Source organism: Apteryx mantelli, chromosome 1 (assembly GCF_036417845.1).
Source record: "Apteryx mantelli isolate bAptMan1 chromosome 1, bAptMan1.hap1, whole genome shotgun sequence".
Classification (NCBI taxonomy): Eukaryota; Metazoa; Chordata; class Aves; order Apterygiformes; family Apterygidae; genus Apteryx; species Apteryx mantelli.
In genome coordinates, this window is record NC_089978.1 from 76,167,280 (window position 1) to 76,181,062 (window position 13,783).

At 36.9% G+C, this 13,783-nt stretch overlaps 1 protein-coding gene across 3 annotated transcripts in view; it reads right to left on the reverse strand.

Annotated features, from left to right (window-relative positions):
- The window catches only part of ATP11A (ATPase phospholipid transporting 11A), a 144,193-nt gene that overhangs the window by 5,580 nt on the left and 124,830 nt on the right, over nucleotides 1-13,783 (reverse strand). For all 3 annotated transcript variants that reach the window (XM_067295749.1, XM_067295765.1, XM_067295757.1), the window contains 5 exons: nucleotides 13,456-13,583; nucleotides 11,496-11,631; nucleotides 4,526-4,591; nucleotides 4,138-4,241; nucleotides 1,939-2,104 (listed from right to left, as the gene is read on the reverse strand). In XM_067295749.1, the coding sequence (XP_067151850.1) occupies nucleotides 1,939-2,104; nucleotides 4,138-4,241; nucleotides 4,526-4,591; nucleotides 11,496-11,631; nucleotides 13,456-13,583 (600 nt within the window). The remainder of the gene's footprint in view (nucleotides 1-1,938; nucleotides 2,105-4,137; nucleotides 4,242-4,525; nucleotides 4,592-11,495; nucleotides 11,632-13,455; nucleotides 13,584-13,783) is intronic.

A 13,783-nucleotide genomic window follows, 5' to 3' on the forward strand; every position in this document is an offset into this window, starting at 1 on the left:
ATCTGGTTAAAAGCCAAAGATTTTCTGCTAAATATTAAAAAAAATGAATATTGCCAGTGTTAAGCCAAAAAGTCTGCTTTACAACTGATTCATTTCCAGCACTAACATAAAATGTAAATGAGAAATGCTATAATATCTTCGCTAGGGTATTATTATTTGCATTAACCAATCCACATTCTCTCTTTAAACTTTTAAATTAAAGCATGCAGAACTACACTGAGCAACCTCTTCTACAAGTAGCACATATGCCATAAACACATCTATAAAGATATTTAAATAGAAAAATGCTACACGCCAATCAACCTGGAAATGCTATATTCTTGCCTGAAGTAGAGCATTTCATAATTCTGTATATTCAAGAAATGCAAAACAATGGCAAGTGGTTTTACTTTGCAGATACTAGAACAGAATTTTTTTTACCTTTGCCAAATAGGAAATTTTATTTTCCTTAGAAGTGAAATTCCTTTATTCCTTTCCTCTTAATGCAAAATATCTTTTCTAACAGAAATTAAAATACTAACTAATCCCAACACACAGTCACTGGTAACTCATTAATTTCAGTTGATGTGCTGAAAAGAGCAAGGGCAATAACACAAGTTTCAGATTCAATACCTTTACCATCCATACATGTTCTAACATATGTAATACATGAAAGTTTGCTGAGGCCAAAAGTACAGGCAAAACCTTCAGCTGGGGTGAGTCTGATGGCCCCAGACTAGTACTATGCTTCCCACAAAACTTGGCCTCCCTCTCAGCCTCAGCAGAGGAGGCCTGTATTTATGCAACAGTTTCTTCTGTTGCGCTGATCAGAAGAAAGGTGACAATAAATTTAAAAATACTCTTCTCATGGGGGGAGCAAGGCATATGTAATTTACTGTGACAAATATATTTGAAAATTTTTTCTAAAGATAATGCATCAAAATAGGCAAAATAAATATAATTTGAAATACAAAAGAGGAAAAATGTTTAAGAGAATATAAATAAAGTTTAAATACACATTTTTGTAACAGGCATAGCATCAATATAAAACAGTTTACTAAGGAAGTATTACATTGCATAGATCACGCAATACAATTGAATGTTGGCATGAGTTTACTACATATTCCTTACCAACACACTATATATTCATCACATTTATTTTAAGCATATAAATTATACATTTTGTTCAACAATGAACACACACGCAGCTGCAGTGTTCCCCTGCTGTAGGATTGCAACTGCTTGTTCAAATCTCTACTTTAAAGTGGATTTCAGTAAAGTGACACGCTCCCTTGCTATTGGGTTTTAATTTGGACTTAGCTTATTTAGCTTAGCTAAATTAGCTTGTAGACAACTATGTTCAACTTGGACAGCAAATGCTAAAATGCCCATATTAAAGTTTCCTTAATGCAGTAGAATAATTGCAAATGTATTTTCTGGGTTTGAAAGATAATTACTTCAAATCATGGGTGTAGACAGCACCCCTGAATACTCTACAACAACAGGAACAACTCAAGGCTCTGTGCCTAGGCTGAGACAGATACCTAACTTCTGCTCCCCCTGCTTCCTATCACATACCTTAAACTATCCAGTCCATGTTCCTATTTTCTCCCTCACTCCTTCTATCTACCCACACTAAGAGCCCCATCCCCCTTGTCCTTTTTGTTTCCTTAAATCAGGAATCATGTTCAGCTGTGTATCCACCTCCCACCATCCTTATCAGCTGATTTCCCAGTGGTTGCTGGCAAGGAAGCACAGAGCTCAACCCAGGGTTTAGGTAAATGCCACCATATAAATAATAGGTAGCTTCACTCACCATACCACTTGGAAGTGGTTAGTAAATAACCAATGACATACATGGGGAACATCTGCTCTAAGCTTGTTTCTAAACCTCAGAGAAGTCTAATTATTAGAGATCTGTGGTACAAAAAATGACTGTACAACAAAAATAATTTTTACCTGGATTCTTTCTGTTGCTGTAGGACACAACTGTCTGCATAAAACCTTCTTAAGAACATCTGGAAGAAGGCTGACAGTTATGAGTAGAATTATACCCAGCCATGCAGGACCACTAGACAGCATTTGCATGAACACATAATACATCCTCTGATAATTGAGAAAAGGCCTAGTGGGAAAAGATTAAATAGAAATTCAGTACACAAGAGAAAGGCTGGCAATGTTAAATATAAATATTATGACAGTCATGAAATGCAGCAGGTTCAAATTCTCAGTTTGTGCAAGTTCATCCATCCCAGTTTTCTCAAAGTGAGACACTCACTGATTAGAGGGAACTGTCCTCCTCCTGTCTTCCAGGGTGCAGGGAAATATCATGCTATTCTTCCCCCCAAGCTGCCTCTCTCTTGCAAAGATAAACAAAGTTACATTCTTACCCTGTGTATATGCTCTTCCACCTACTCCTTATCTTGCCCCAGACATTTTCTGTATTTCTTCTCACAGCCTCCTAGCCATTACTTCCTTCCTCTCTTTCTCATTGCACGCTTTCTTGCATGGTTCCTCAGAGCAAGGCTTGTCAACCATACCCTTCTTCATACTTCTCATTCCTCAAGCACCACCAAGCATCTCTGATGGCTTTGTGTTAAGCTCCCCAAACGATTCACCACATTTTTGTCTTCCCCTACTCTCACTGCTTTCACTTGCATGCCTTCACTTGCATGTTTCCCTGTATCTCGATGGCAGTTTTACGGTCATTAAAATGTCTTTGCTGCTTTCACTAATGAAGGTTTAAGGTATATGACAGTCATTTATATTTACAGTAATTGGAACTAGAGGCCATGCTTACTGAGAACAAAGATCAATGGACAGTTTGTAGCAATACTGCAGTGTAAAGCCCTACTGCCAGTAATTAAATACTGTATTAGAAATCTCTTTAAATGGAAGACAGAACCCCCAAATACATAAGAATTGTTAAAATAGCCCAAATATTTCCATACTGGTATAACCATATTTCAGCTCATTTCCAAAATTTGATAGAAGTTCTTGCATTCTAAGAAGTAAGCAAGTTAAAATACATTGCTGCATGTAAATAGAGATATCTCTAATACACAGCAGGACTGACAGTTTCAGGAAAAATATCACTTCTGCAAACTGTTGTCATTCTGATGCTGAAGAAACTGAGACCTGATTTTGTTGAAAAGAAGATAGGCTACTGAATATCCAAGAGTTGGCAGTTGGTTACTCATTTGGAAAAAAATCATTGTAATTCAAATCCTCACTCCAAATTGAATGGCACCTCAGTCGTCATGCAACAAGTAGCCGCTGTTTTATCTTGGGTCCGTCAACATGTTTGTTTATGCATACAAAGTAGAACAAGCTCCAGCAGCAGAGATTAAAAGAGAGGACCGTGTACCTAGGAACTCTCTACAGGTGAGAGACATGAATTCAAGTTCCAGATGGCAATCAGGCATAATAAGAACTTGAACCTGTGTTTCACTTAATCTCCTCCCAACAATTTCAGTTTCAAGTACCTGGAATTCTTTTAAATAAAAAAAGGTTTTAACATTTTTTAATCAGCTATGGGCAGGAGTTATACTGCTTCTTAAAAAGCTTATTTTCTTACCAGCAGTAGGACAAGTAGGTGCTCAGACATTTAGGGTCAATCTACTTGACTAAACAAAAGAGGGCAAGGAATGACCTCAAAATACATGGCCCCTGGTCATCCACACAGCTTCATTGTTAATTCACTCCCAGGCTCTAGTTTAGACTGTTACAACGAGCCCCCCCTCAAGACAAACACACTGAGTGGCTAGCCCCAGGCAGCACAGATTTGACCTACTCTGTGACATTTTGCCTCAGATAGATAGCCTTGGCCACTTGAACCAATCCTTGGTCTTTTTTTATTTATTTATAGTATTGTGATAGCTTTAGTGGCAGTCTGAGGTCTGATATTCTTCTTCTCATAGTCTTCTCTAAGAATATTTTTAGCAGTCTATTTTCTAAGAATATTTTTCAGTGAAAGAAGAGCTGAGCATTCTGTAATCAGCATTACTGATGTGTTTAAAATGTGATTGCTATTGGAAGTTCTGTAATATATAAAAGCTAAACTGAACTCTGTTTGGGGGAACAAAAGTGAACTATCTAACAACTCTATTTAGGTTTCTGAAATAACATTTGCAATGCAATTTATAGTTGAGTTCATACCAAATAATTCCTCCCCAGAGCAGAGAAAAGATAATGTAGAATAGCAGTGATCCCCAGATCATGAAGTGATTTATCCATGTCCAATATTGTGTATCTAGTGCAAGCTGAAAAAACAACACATTTGTTATTACTATCAAGAAGCAACAGAATACTTAGTAGGAGTGAACTAAAACTACACCCTTTGAAAAAGGTAAGGATTCTACACAGAATTAGTTGACAAAAAAGCTTTTCAATTTTGAGTAAAGTTAAGAAGGCACAGATGGCAAAACTTGTAAATTAAACTAATAACCTCAAAAGGATGGTTGTAGAGAGAAGTTGATATTACTAAGCAGCCATGAGAAAACAAGCTCCAAGAAAGTTTCAATGGAAAAAATATAGCACACCTTACCTTCAATGTAACTGTGAATACAAGCACAGTAAACACCAATGTTCCAAAGGTCCAGTTTCCAAACATCTATAAAAGATGGTTATAGGTTATATCTTATACTGTAATATCAGTTATAGGCTATATTTTACACTGTATCATGAACTGACTAGAAACAAACACTTAAAGCTCATGTATTGCCTTGTATCGTGAACTGACACTAAGCAACAACACTGAATTCTTGTATGTTCTATCATGCTCTTGTGTGTACACGCTTTGGACTACATACAGTAAAAACACACCATCAATGCGCTTAACCCAAAGTTCATAGGTATATTTCTTTATAAAAACAAAGTGTAGCACAGTTAATGAGTTACTGAGATTTCCAAATGAACTGCAGTAATTTCATGAGTCTTCTTGACCACCATCTTTTCTCTGATCTCACTTCTCTGCTGTCCTTGGAGTCTCACAGTTTCTTGGAGGTTCAACAGTGTGTTATATAGAGCACTAACAGTACAAGTAAGAATGTGATAACCATCAAAGCCATATTAAGTATATAGATGTTCTATATAACAGTTTAAGATACAACACCTCTGAATTGTAGTTAATTTTCTCCCCACCTGCATAATGAAATAAAAACACTTCAGCTTTTCAAGTGGTCAGAAATGATCATTTGTGATGATGGAGGGAAGTACTGGTGGTGACTATGGTCGCAGAGGATTGCTTGGTCTGCAGTAACTATGAGATGACCAAGTTCAGGGTCCAGAGAAATGTTAGGAACATCAGCAGCTGAGCTGGACGCTATGTTTTAGGAAAATAGATTGTTTTATTCAGGAAATTGCAGCCATGAAACAGAAGAGTGCCCAAGAGAGCTGAATGATTTTTAAAGAGAGAAATGCTGAGATCTCAGGAACCCTGTTCTGCAGGAGGATGTGGAATTTCAGCAGAAGACACCATTGGCTAAGCAGGAAGTTTCTCAATGAACAAAAAGGCAAAAAAGAACCATACAACAGATGGAAACAAGGGTAGGCAACAAAAGAATAGTATAAAAGCACTGCCTGTGCACAAAGGAAGAAAATCACGAAGGCCAAAGCCTAGCTGGAACTAAGATTAGAGCGGTGTTGAGGGTAACAGAAAGGGTATCTACAGATATCCTAGTTTAAAAGGGAAAATGTGGGTCCATTGATGGAATAGTGAGGCAACCTAGTGAAAGATGATAAAGAAAATGCTGAAGTATTGAACACTTTGCATATGAGTCTTCAAGGGCAAAGCCTGCTCCCTGCATACAGCAGCACAGTTTGGGAAGAAGAGGAACACCCAACAGTGGGGGAGCAACAGGTTAGGGATCACTTAGAATCTGGACACATTCATGTCCATAGGGCTGAATGGAATTCACCCAAGTGTGCTGGTCCAGGTGACTGCCAGGCTGCTATCTGTTATTTGTGAAAAATCAAGGTGATCGGGGAGGTCCCTGAAGACTGGAAAAAGGCCAAAAGCCTCACCTTTAAGAAAAAAGGGAAGGAGGAAGACTTGGGGAAATGCATGCCAGTCACCCTCATCTTGATCCCTGGAAATATCATATCTTGTTAGAATCCATTTCCATACATATTAAGGACAAAAAGATAATCAGGAATAGTCTACATGGATTTACCAAGGGCAAATCACATCTGATCAACTTGATTGCCTTCTACGACAAAATGACTGGCCATGTAGTTGACATGAGAGCAGTGGATGTAATCTATTTTGATTTTAGTAAGGCTTTTGGTGGTGTCTCCCACAGCATTTTTCATTTGGAAGATGAGGAAGCAGGGGCTGGACAAACAGACTACTAGGTGAGTTCAAAACTGGCTGGACCACTGTACTCAAAAGTGTAGTGATCAATGACCTGATCTTTCATTGGCTGCAACTAACCAGTGAACTACATCAGGGATTGATACTGCGACTGGTATTGTTCAATATCTCCATCAGAGACTGGGAGGATGACACACAGAGCATCATGAGCAAATTGGCAAATGATACAGAACTGGAGGAAAAGGCTGACATAATGAATGGCAGAGCCTCAATCCAGAGGGACCTCCATTAACTTGAGAAGTGGGCCAACAGAAATCTTATGAGGTTCAGTAAGGAAAAGTGCAAAGTTCTACATGTAGGGAGGAATAACCTCATGTATTGGAACTGCCTGGCTGAGTAGTGGCCCTGCTGAAAAGGAAGTTGCAATGGGATTACAGTGGACTCCAGATTGAATACAAGCCTACAGTATGTTCTCACTGTAAATAAGGCAAACTGCAAACTTGGCTACATTAGTAGTACTTAGTCACTGGATCAAGAGAGTTTATTATTCCCCTCTACTCAGCAATGGTGAGGCTGAACCTGGACGTGAAAAAATTGAGAAGGATCAAGTGGAAGGCTACCAAGATGGTTAGGGATCTATAGCTCTCCTAAGAAGAGAGGGTTGAAAGAGCTGATTTACTTAGACTGTTAAGACTTACTTAGTCTGTTAAGAGTTAAGGAACAACCTAAATAGCTGTCCACAACTATTTGAAAAACATTTACAAGGATGATGTAGTCAAACTCTTCTTGGTAATAAGTGGTAGATGACACAAGGGCCCATGGCCACAGATTGCATGTTAGGAGGTTTAGGTTGCAAATTAGGAAAAAAAAATCAGTACGAGAGTAATGCAACACTGGAAGAGGCTGCCCAGAGAGGTCATGGAATCCCTGTCCTTGGAGGTTTTCAAGACTCAACCAAAGCCATGGTTGACCTGATCTACTGTTGGCAACAATCCTGCTTCTAGCACGAGGCTGAAGTAGACGAATTCCAGAGGTCCCTTCCAACCAACATTTCTATGACTCTGCTAAAAGCTTCACTTGTTACCCAGGGAGACTAAAGTCCCATAATCAGTAGAGAAAACAGATTTGTGCAAATCCAGTCACAGAGTCACATGGGAGTGACTTATCAATTTGAAAGGATGACATCATTCAGTAACATTTCTAGGCACGATAGCACTGGTAATTCTCAGTGTTGCTGCTGACAGTTTCTCCCAGTATCACTACCAATGCTGATTCTATTGATGCTTCTGTGACAGGAACACCTGTCTATCATTCATTTTACATATGTCAGCAGTTGAGAGATGGCAGCTTTTGATCCCTACTTTCAGCTACCAGTAAAACATATTCTTTCCTGTTCTTCAATGCTGTTCAGCCTCCAGTTCTTTATCTCATTTTTATTAACATTCTAAAAAATATTATCTGTAAATATTTACTGTCTTTATAGTTTCAGTTATTAGGCCATCTGAATTAACATTTTATGCTGTTTTTCATACTCCTGACAAGGCTACTTTTGTTAGCTTTTCTATAAACAAGTTTCTCTAGATATGCCAAATGTAATAATTCTTCAACACCTCCAGTAAGAGTGCAAAGCTGCAAGACTTTCAACACAGACTTCCACAGCATTCTTATAGTCAAATTGGTGATATTTTTTTAGGGTATGTGGACTACAAGGCGAATGGAAAATTGGCTGGACTGCCAGGCAGAGATGTATATGATCACATCACAGAGATGTGATTGCAGTATGAAGTCCAACTAGTGGCTGGTAACTAGTGATGTTCTTTCAGAGCTGATACTAGGGCCAATACTGTTTAATGTCTCTATTAACAACCTGAACAATGTAACGTGAAACACCTTCAACAAGTTTGTGGATGATATCAAATTGTGGGGAAGTATTTGATGTGCTTGAGAGCAGGGGTGCTATACAGAGGAACCTCAACAACTTGGTGTCATGGGCTGACAGGAACTTGCCTTCAGCAAAGGCAAATGTGAGATCCTGCATTTGGAACAAAAAAAACTGATGCACGAGTACAGGCTGGGGCCTACTGGCTGGAAAGTAGCTTTGCAGAAAAGGACCTGGGAGTCCTGGTGGACAACAAGTTTGATGTGAGCCAGCAACACGCTCTTGCAGCAAAGGCGGCCAACCTTATAAAGTATTGGCAAGGGTGTAGCCAGCAGGTCAAGGGAAGTGATTCTTCCCCTCTATTCAGCACTCACAAGGCCACATTCTGGAGAACTTTGTTCAGTTTTGGGCTCCCAAGTACAAGAAAGACATTGACATATGGCAGCAAGTCCAGTGGAGGGCCATCAAGACAGCTGGTCAGGATGCTGGAGCACATGACGTGAAGCTTAGGGAACTGGGCTTGTTCAGCCTTGAGAATGGAAGGCTAAGGGGGGATCTTGTTGCTGCCTTCAACTATCTGATACTGATAAGACAGAACCAGACTCTTCTCAGAGATGCACAGTATCAAGATGAGAGGCAACAGATACAAGTAGCGACAAGAAAAATTCTGGTTAGGTATTAGGACTTCCCTCTCCTTCTGTGACTGTATTCATTGTATTCTGTGTTCCTACCCATTGTTCCTCTTGTCTATCTACCTTTCTGCTCTTTTGTATTTCCCATTCTGTTACTCATTTTAACTTAATTTCTCCTACCTTTCTCTGAACCCAACTTAATTATATTTAAACCACTGTGCATCAAATGTTAAAATCAAAAATCACAGATGAAGTATGTTTTATTACATGGGTAAACTAAGATGACATTTACAATCTGCAATCACTTCTACAATGCTTTCTTTTCCTCTTACCTTCCTTATGTAGTTGGTTTCTGACTATATTTTTACAACATCAACTATGATGTCATAGCCAAACTGTAACACTGTGCACAAAGCATTATCACAAATTAGTAAAAATTAATAATAGACAAATCTTTGTCATCTTAGTTTTGTTTACCAGGAAATGAGTGAAGCAGGCATTTATGAAGTAAATTTCAGTGATTAAAAATACACTTTTCCAGTATTCTAGTAACACCACTCTATAGAGTTCAAACAGTTTCAACCAAATTTCTAAGTACTGAAAAATACACTGGGGGGCTTATGTTTGGAAGTGAGCTGAATGATATGTAAATTCTAGTCTGACACAGGAGGTAATCCACGTAAAAGACATTCACTTTGTTCAATTTTTACCAGTTTTGCAAAAATGGTGATTAGTTCACTTCTGGAGGGAAAGAAGATTTACAAATTTTTGATTCAGCACCCATTTTAAAAATTTGGAACATAACTTGGATCATCTTGTACCATTTATGGTATTAGTGTTGCCCTCAACCCTTTTATCCCTTTCCCTGTCTTTTACCTTCTGCCTGTTGCATAACACATTGTTGCAGTAAACTTTTCAGATGAAATCTTTCACTGACTTTTTCCAGACATAAGCATAATTTAAACACTTGAAAATAAATACCAACACCAACTAACATTCATGTATGTACGTATGAACGGATGTATGTATCTCTGACTATTCCTGAACACTAACTTTCAAGTCTTTAAAATTGCAACTGAATATTTGTATTTTTTATATACATTTATACATTTTTACATACACACACGTGCATGCTGAATGGTACTGAATTTTCTACACCACTCTGACCCTCAAGGGCATCTGAATCTCTCACCAAGCAAAGCACCTTATCATCCAATAATAACATGGGTACCTAGTTCTAGAAATACAAGTGTGGGAATTAGGCAGTAGTGTGTTTTTAGAACTTCATCAAGAATTTAATTTAATATATGCAACAAGTGTGCTAAAGTTTTTAAAAAGGAACCTAGTTAGAATATTTGCAGTATTAACCATTTACATTTTTTGTACAGATATGAAAAGACTAATTTTCAGGACTACAAATATGAACTGACGCAGAGTTTTCAGTATCTAACAGAGAACATCACTGTCAGAACAGAGAAGATCATGTATCAGAAGAAGTACTGCAATGTACAGTTATGTCTAAAGGAAAGTAATTCAATCCTTAGAAGATTAACTTTCTAACATGGTCTCACACAATAAAAGTCCATTTCACTGATGAATGTCACAAAGATGTCATTTAAAGATATTTGAATACTGCTTTTCTAGAAAATGTATACTTATACTTTACATGTAAGTAACAAAATTATGCAAAGTTTGCTTTCTCTCTCACTTTGTGGGTCTTTTCTAAAGCCTTTGAAGCATTTTATAGCATAAATTATAATACATTTTCTACAGCAGAGATAGGAACAAACTACAGGCCACGGAGAAGCATAGAACAATAATAAAATGCAAGGAAGCAAAAACCTACCTATTTTTGAAAGTTCTTGGTGGTTTAATATTTCTCATATACCTTAACATACCTTATACCCTATATAAGTTCTTTATATTTTAAGAACTTATAGAGTAGCAATAAAGAACATTTTTATTAATAAGTTAAGTAATATTTTTAAATAGCTGTAGGAAATATTTAACTGTTCTTTAATTAACAGTTTAATTAAAGAACAGTGAAAGATGAAATGGATATCATGACAAATCCACAGTAGTCTTACCATGTGAGTGTTGGTTGTCATTAGCTGAGGATAGGAAGAGAAGCAAGTAGCAAAAAGAAAAAAAGCACACAAATAAAATAGACCAAAATATCAATGGGTAAAATAAATAAAATGCAAAGGTCCTTAAAATTTGCATTCATGTGACTGCAAAGCAAGTAGAGATAGAATATTTTAAGCTGCTATATGTAAAAATATTTAAAATATTATAAAAGCCTGTTATATTTAAGTTCTTGTGTGATCACTCATAACTACTGTACCTTTTCTGAATACATAGTTAATAAGTTAATCAAATATTCATCAGATGCATGTTAAGCACAAAACAGAAATGTTACCATGTAAATTCTGAAGGAATACTTGAAATATATGATATACATTTATCTTAAGTTGTATCTAGTCCCATGCCACTATTTGCTGATATACAGAATTCCTATTACATAATTCAGATTTGCTAAACAGATAACCCATCTATCTCACCATAACTTATAAAACAGTTGTCATCTGTGCTGGAAATCTTGAAAAAAACAATTAAACTGTGTTCACATTGACTGAACACTTGACGTTTAAAAAATTATATTTCATCGAGTCTGATCAAATCCAACACTAACCTGTCCATTGCTGGTTACAGTTGTGTCTTCAAACAAGAAGTAGGCACCAAAGAAAAATACCACAGCATCAAACACTCCTAGGAATGTCCAATAGATAAATGCACGCCAGCGCAACAAAGCATTCTTGGCAACATCTCTGTGTTAAACAAGATATATGCATTCATATTAGCACATTTAAAGGAGTCCAGACAAATGGGACCAGTCAAACTATTTTGTGAGGGAAACAGAATTAAGAGACCACATATGGGATAACTTCACATTTCCACATGACAACTCTCTACCACTTCACAACCAAACCTTTCCTGGTTAGCTCCTCTTTATTTTTTAATTTAATTTTTACTGAACCCTTTTAACTGTTGCCTGTAGTTCTGCTTATTCCAACTGTATAGTTAATTCTTCTCCTGTGCTGCACCAATTTACATTTCAATCTTTTTACAGAAGGTATCTCGTTTACAGTACCTGCTGTGCAGCTGATGATCCAGTATAAATTGTAAATAAAAACACTAGAGGTCTCTAGAGACTCCACTTTATTTCCCATGAGGTACTTTTGTACAAAATATTGGAACAAAACAATTAATTTTATGTGAAACATGAATAACCAGGAATTTGCAGCTCAGTTGAACCTTTAAGTCAAAATGCATTTCTTGAATGTTTTCACACAAAAAAATACATGGATTGATCAACAGTAGAACTGATCACTAAATCATTAACATACATTTTCTTATTACAGAAAAATTTAAATAGTACAAATTTAGTTCTTGCACACAGAAAAAGTATACATAAACGTATCATTTACCATAAAACATGTCAGAACAGATCACAACACAGTTAAATGAAAACACAGAATTACCAAAATATCACATAGTAGCTGGAAACATTTACCATCAACCAAGACTTTCACCCATATATCCTTTAAAAATTGTGTCTCATGACCATCTGATGTCATTTTTCACTGTAAATTACCCAATGAGATTAGCAATATTCTTCTAAAATGGTGCAAAGCCATATATGGCTAACATTAGCTTCATCTGGCCTAGAACAACTGCACTATTGCTTGAGACAGCTCAGCAGCAGACTGTTAGACATACTAAGTTTTCAAAAACCAAAATGAAAGATCTTCTGAATTACAATTTCTAAGCCGAAAATATTTAAAATATAGAAGAGAATAAAAGTGAGGGGTTTTGGTTTCAACAGTAGTATCTTGTATTCCTCTTAGAATGACATCCTATTCAATTACGAGATAAATAGGTAAAGGCATATCACTTTAATCATTACCTTTTGCGCATCTACTATTACCACTTCCAAAAAATGTTTTCCCTTCAATTATCTACTATGATCACTCTCTAAAATGTACTGGTTTTGCAGCTACAAGAATCAAAACTGGGCACTGTTGCTAATTTAGATGGCCACATGCAGATTATTGGCAGGGACAGTATTTCAAGTGGCTAAGAGAAGTAAACTAAAACAGCCATAGCTTTAATGCCCTGCAAATGAGTCAACAATATGCAGAGGACAATGCTGGACACCCTGCAGAAAATATCCTATCACATGTCTACTCTAACACTCAGTTCCTCTTTCTTTCAAAATAAAAAAATATATATGGAAGAAATGGTATGTTTTCTCTTTATAAAAAACTTCTATTTCCCCTGGCTGAAGGAAATAAATAGCTCTAAAATAAATCATATTTTCAATTTGTAGGACAGTAACTTGTATTATGCTCTCATTCACTAAAGCAGCAATTGAACAGCGTGGATTGCAGTATTTAAATATACATGTTAAAATACATGTGCATCTACAGTACTTTATGTACAATGCATGTGGTCTTCAAACCTTCCATGGCAGTATATCTGATGTTGTTCTTTTGTACCTTGTGATATAGAAATCCTGAGTACTTTGGTTTAACAGAGCCAGATTCCGCCACTGAACAGTCAAACTTTACAAGGTAATGTATTAACTTTACCTGTATAGGAAAGGCTCTCTCTTGAGTGTGTCTGCACTGACATGTTGTTCCATTAGACTGTACAAGAGGATAGGAAGGGAAGTGAAGCTGATATTGTACAGTGTTAGATACGCAGTATCATATAAAGGCTGTAGATAGAAAAGAATTAAATTAGCTAGTTACAATTTTAAAGCACAACCCACTGCATTACGCTTGATTTAAAATCAATGAGTCAACTTGTTCAGAATCACAAAAGTATATCCCTCCACCATGGAAGCAAATATCCCTGAACAGCTGCTTGCTGATGTAAGACGCAACTCCACACTTGTACCCAATTCATCTGGAGGAC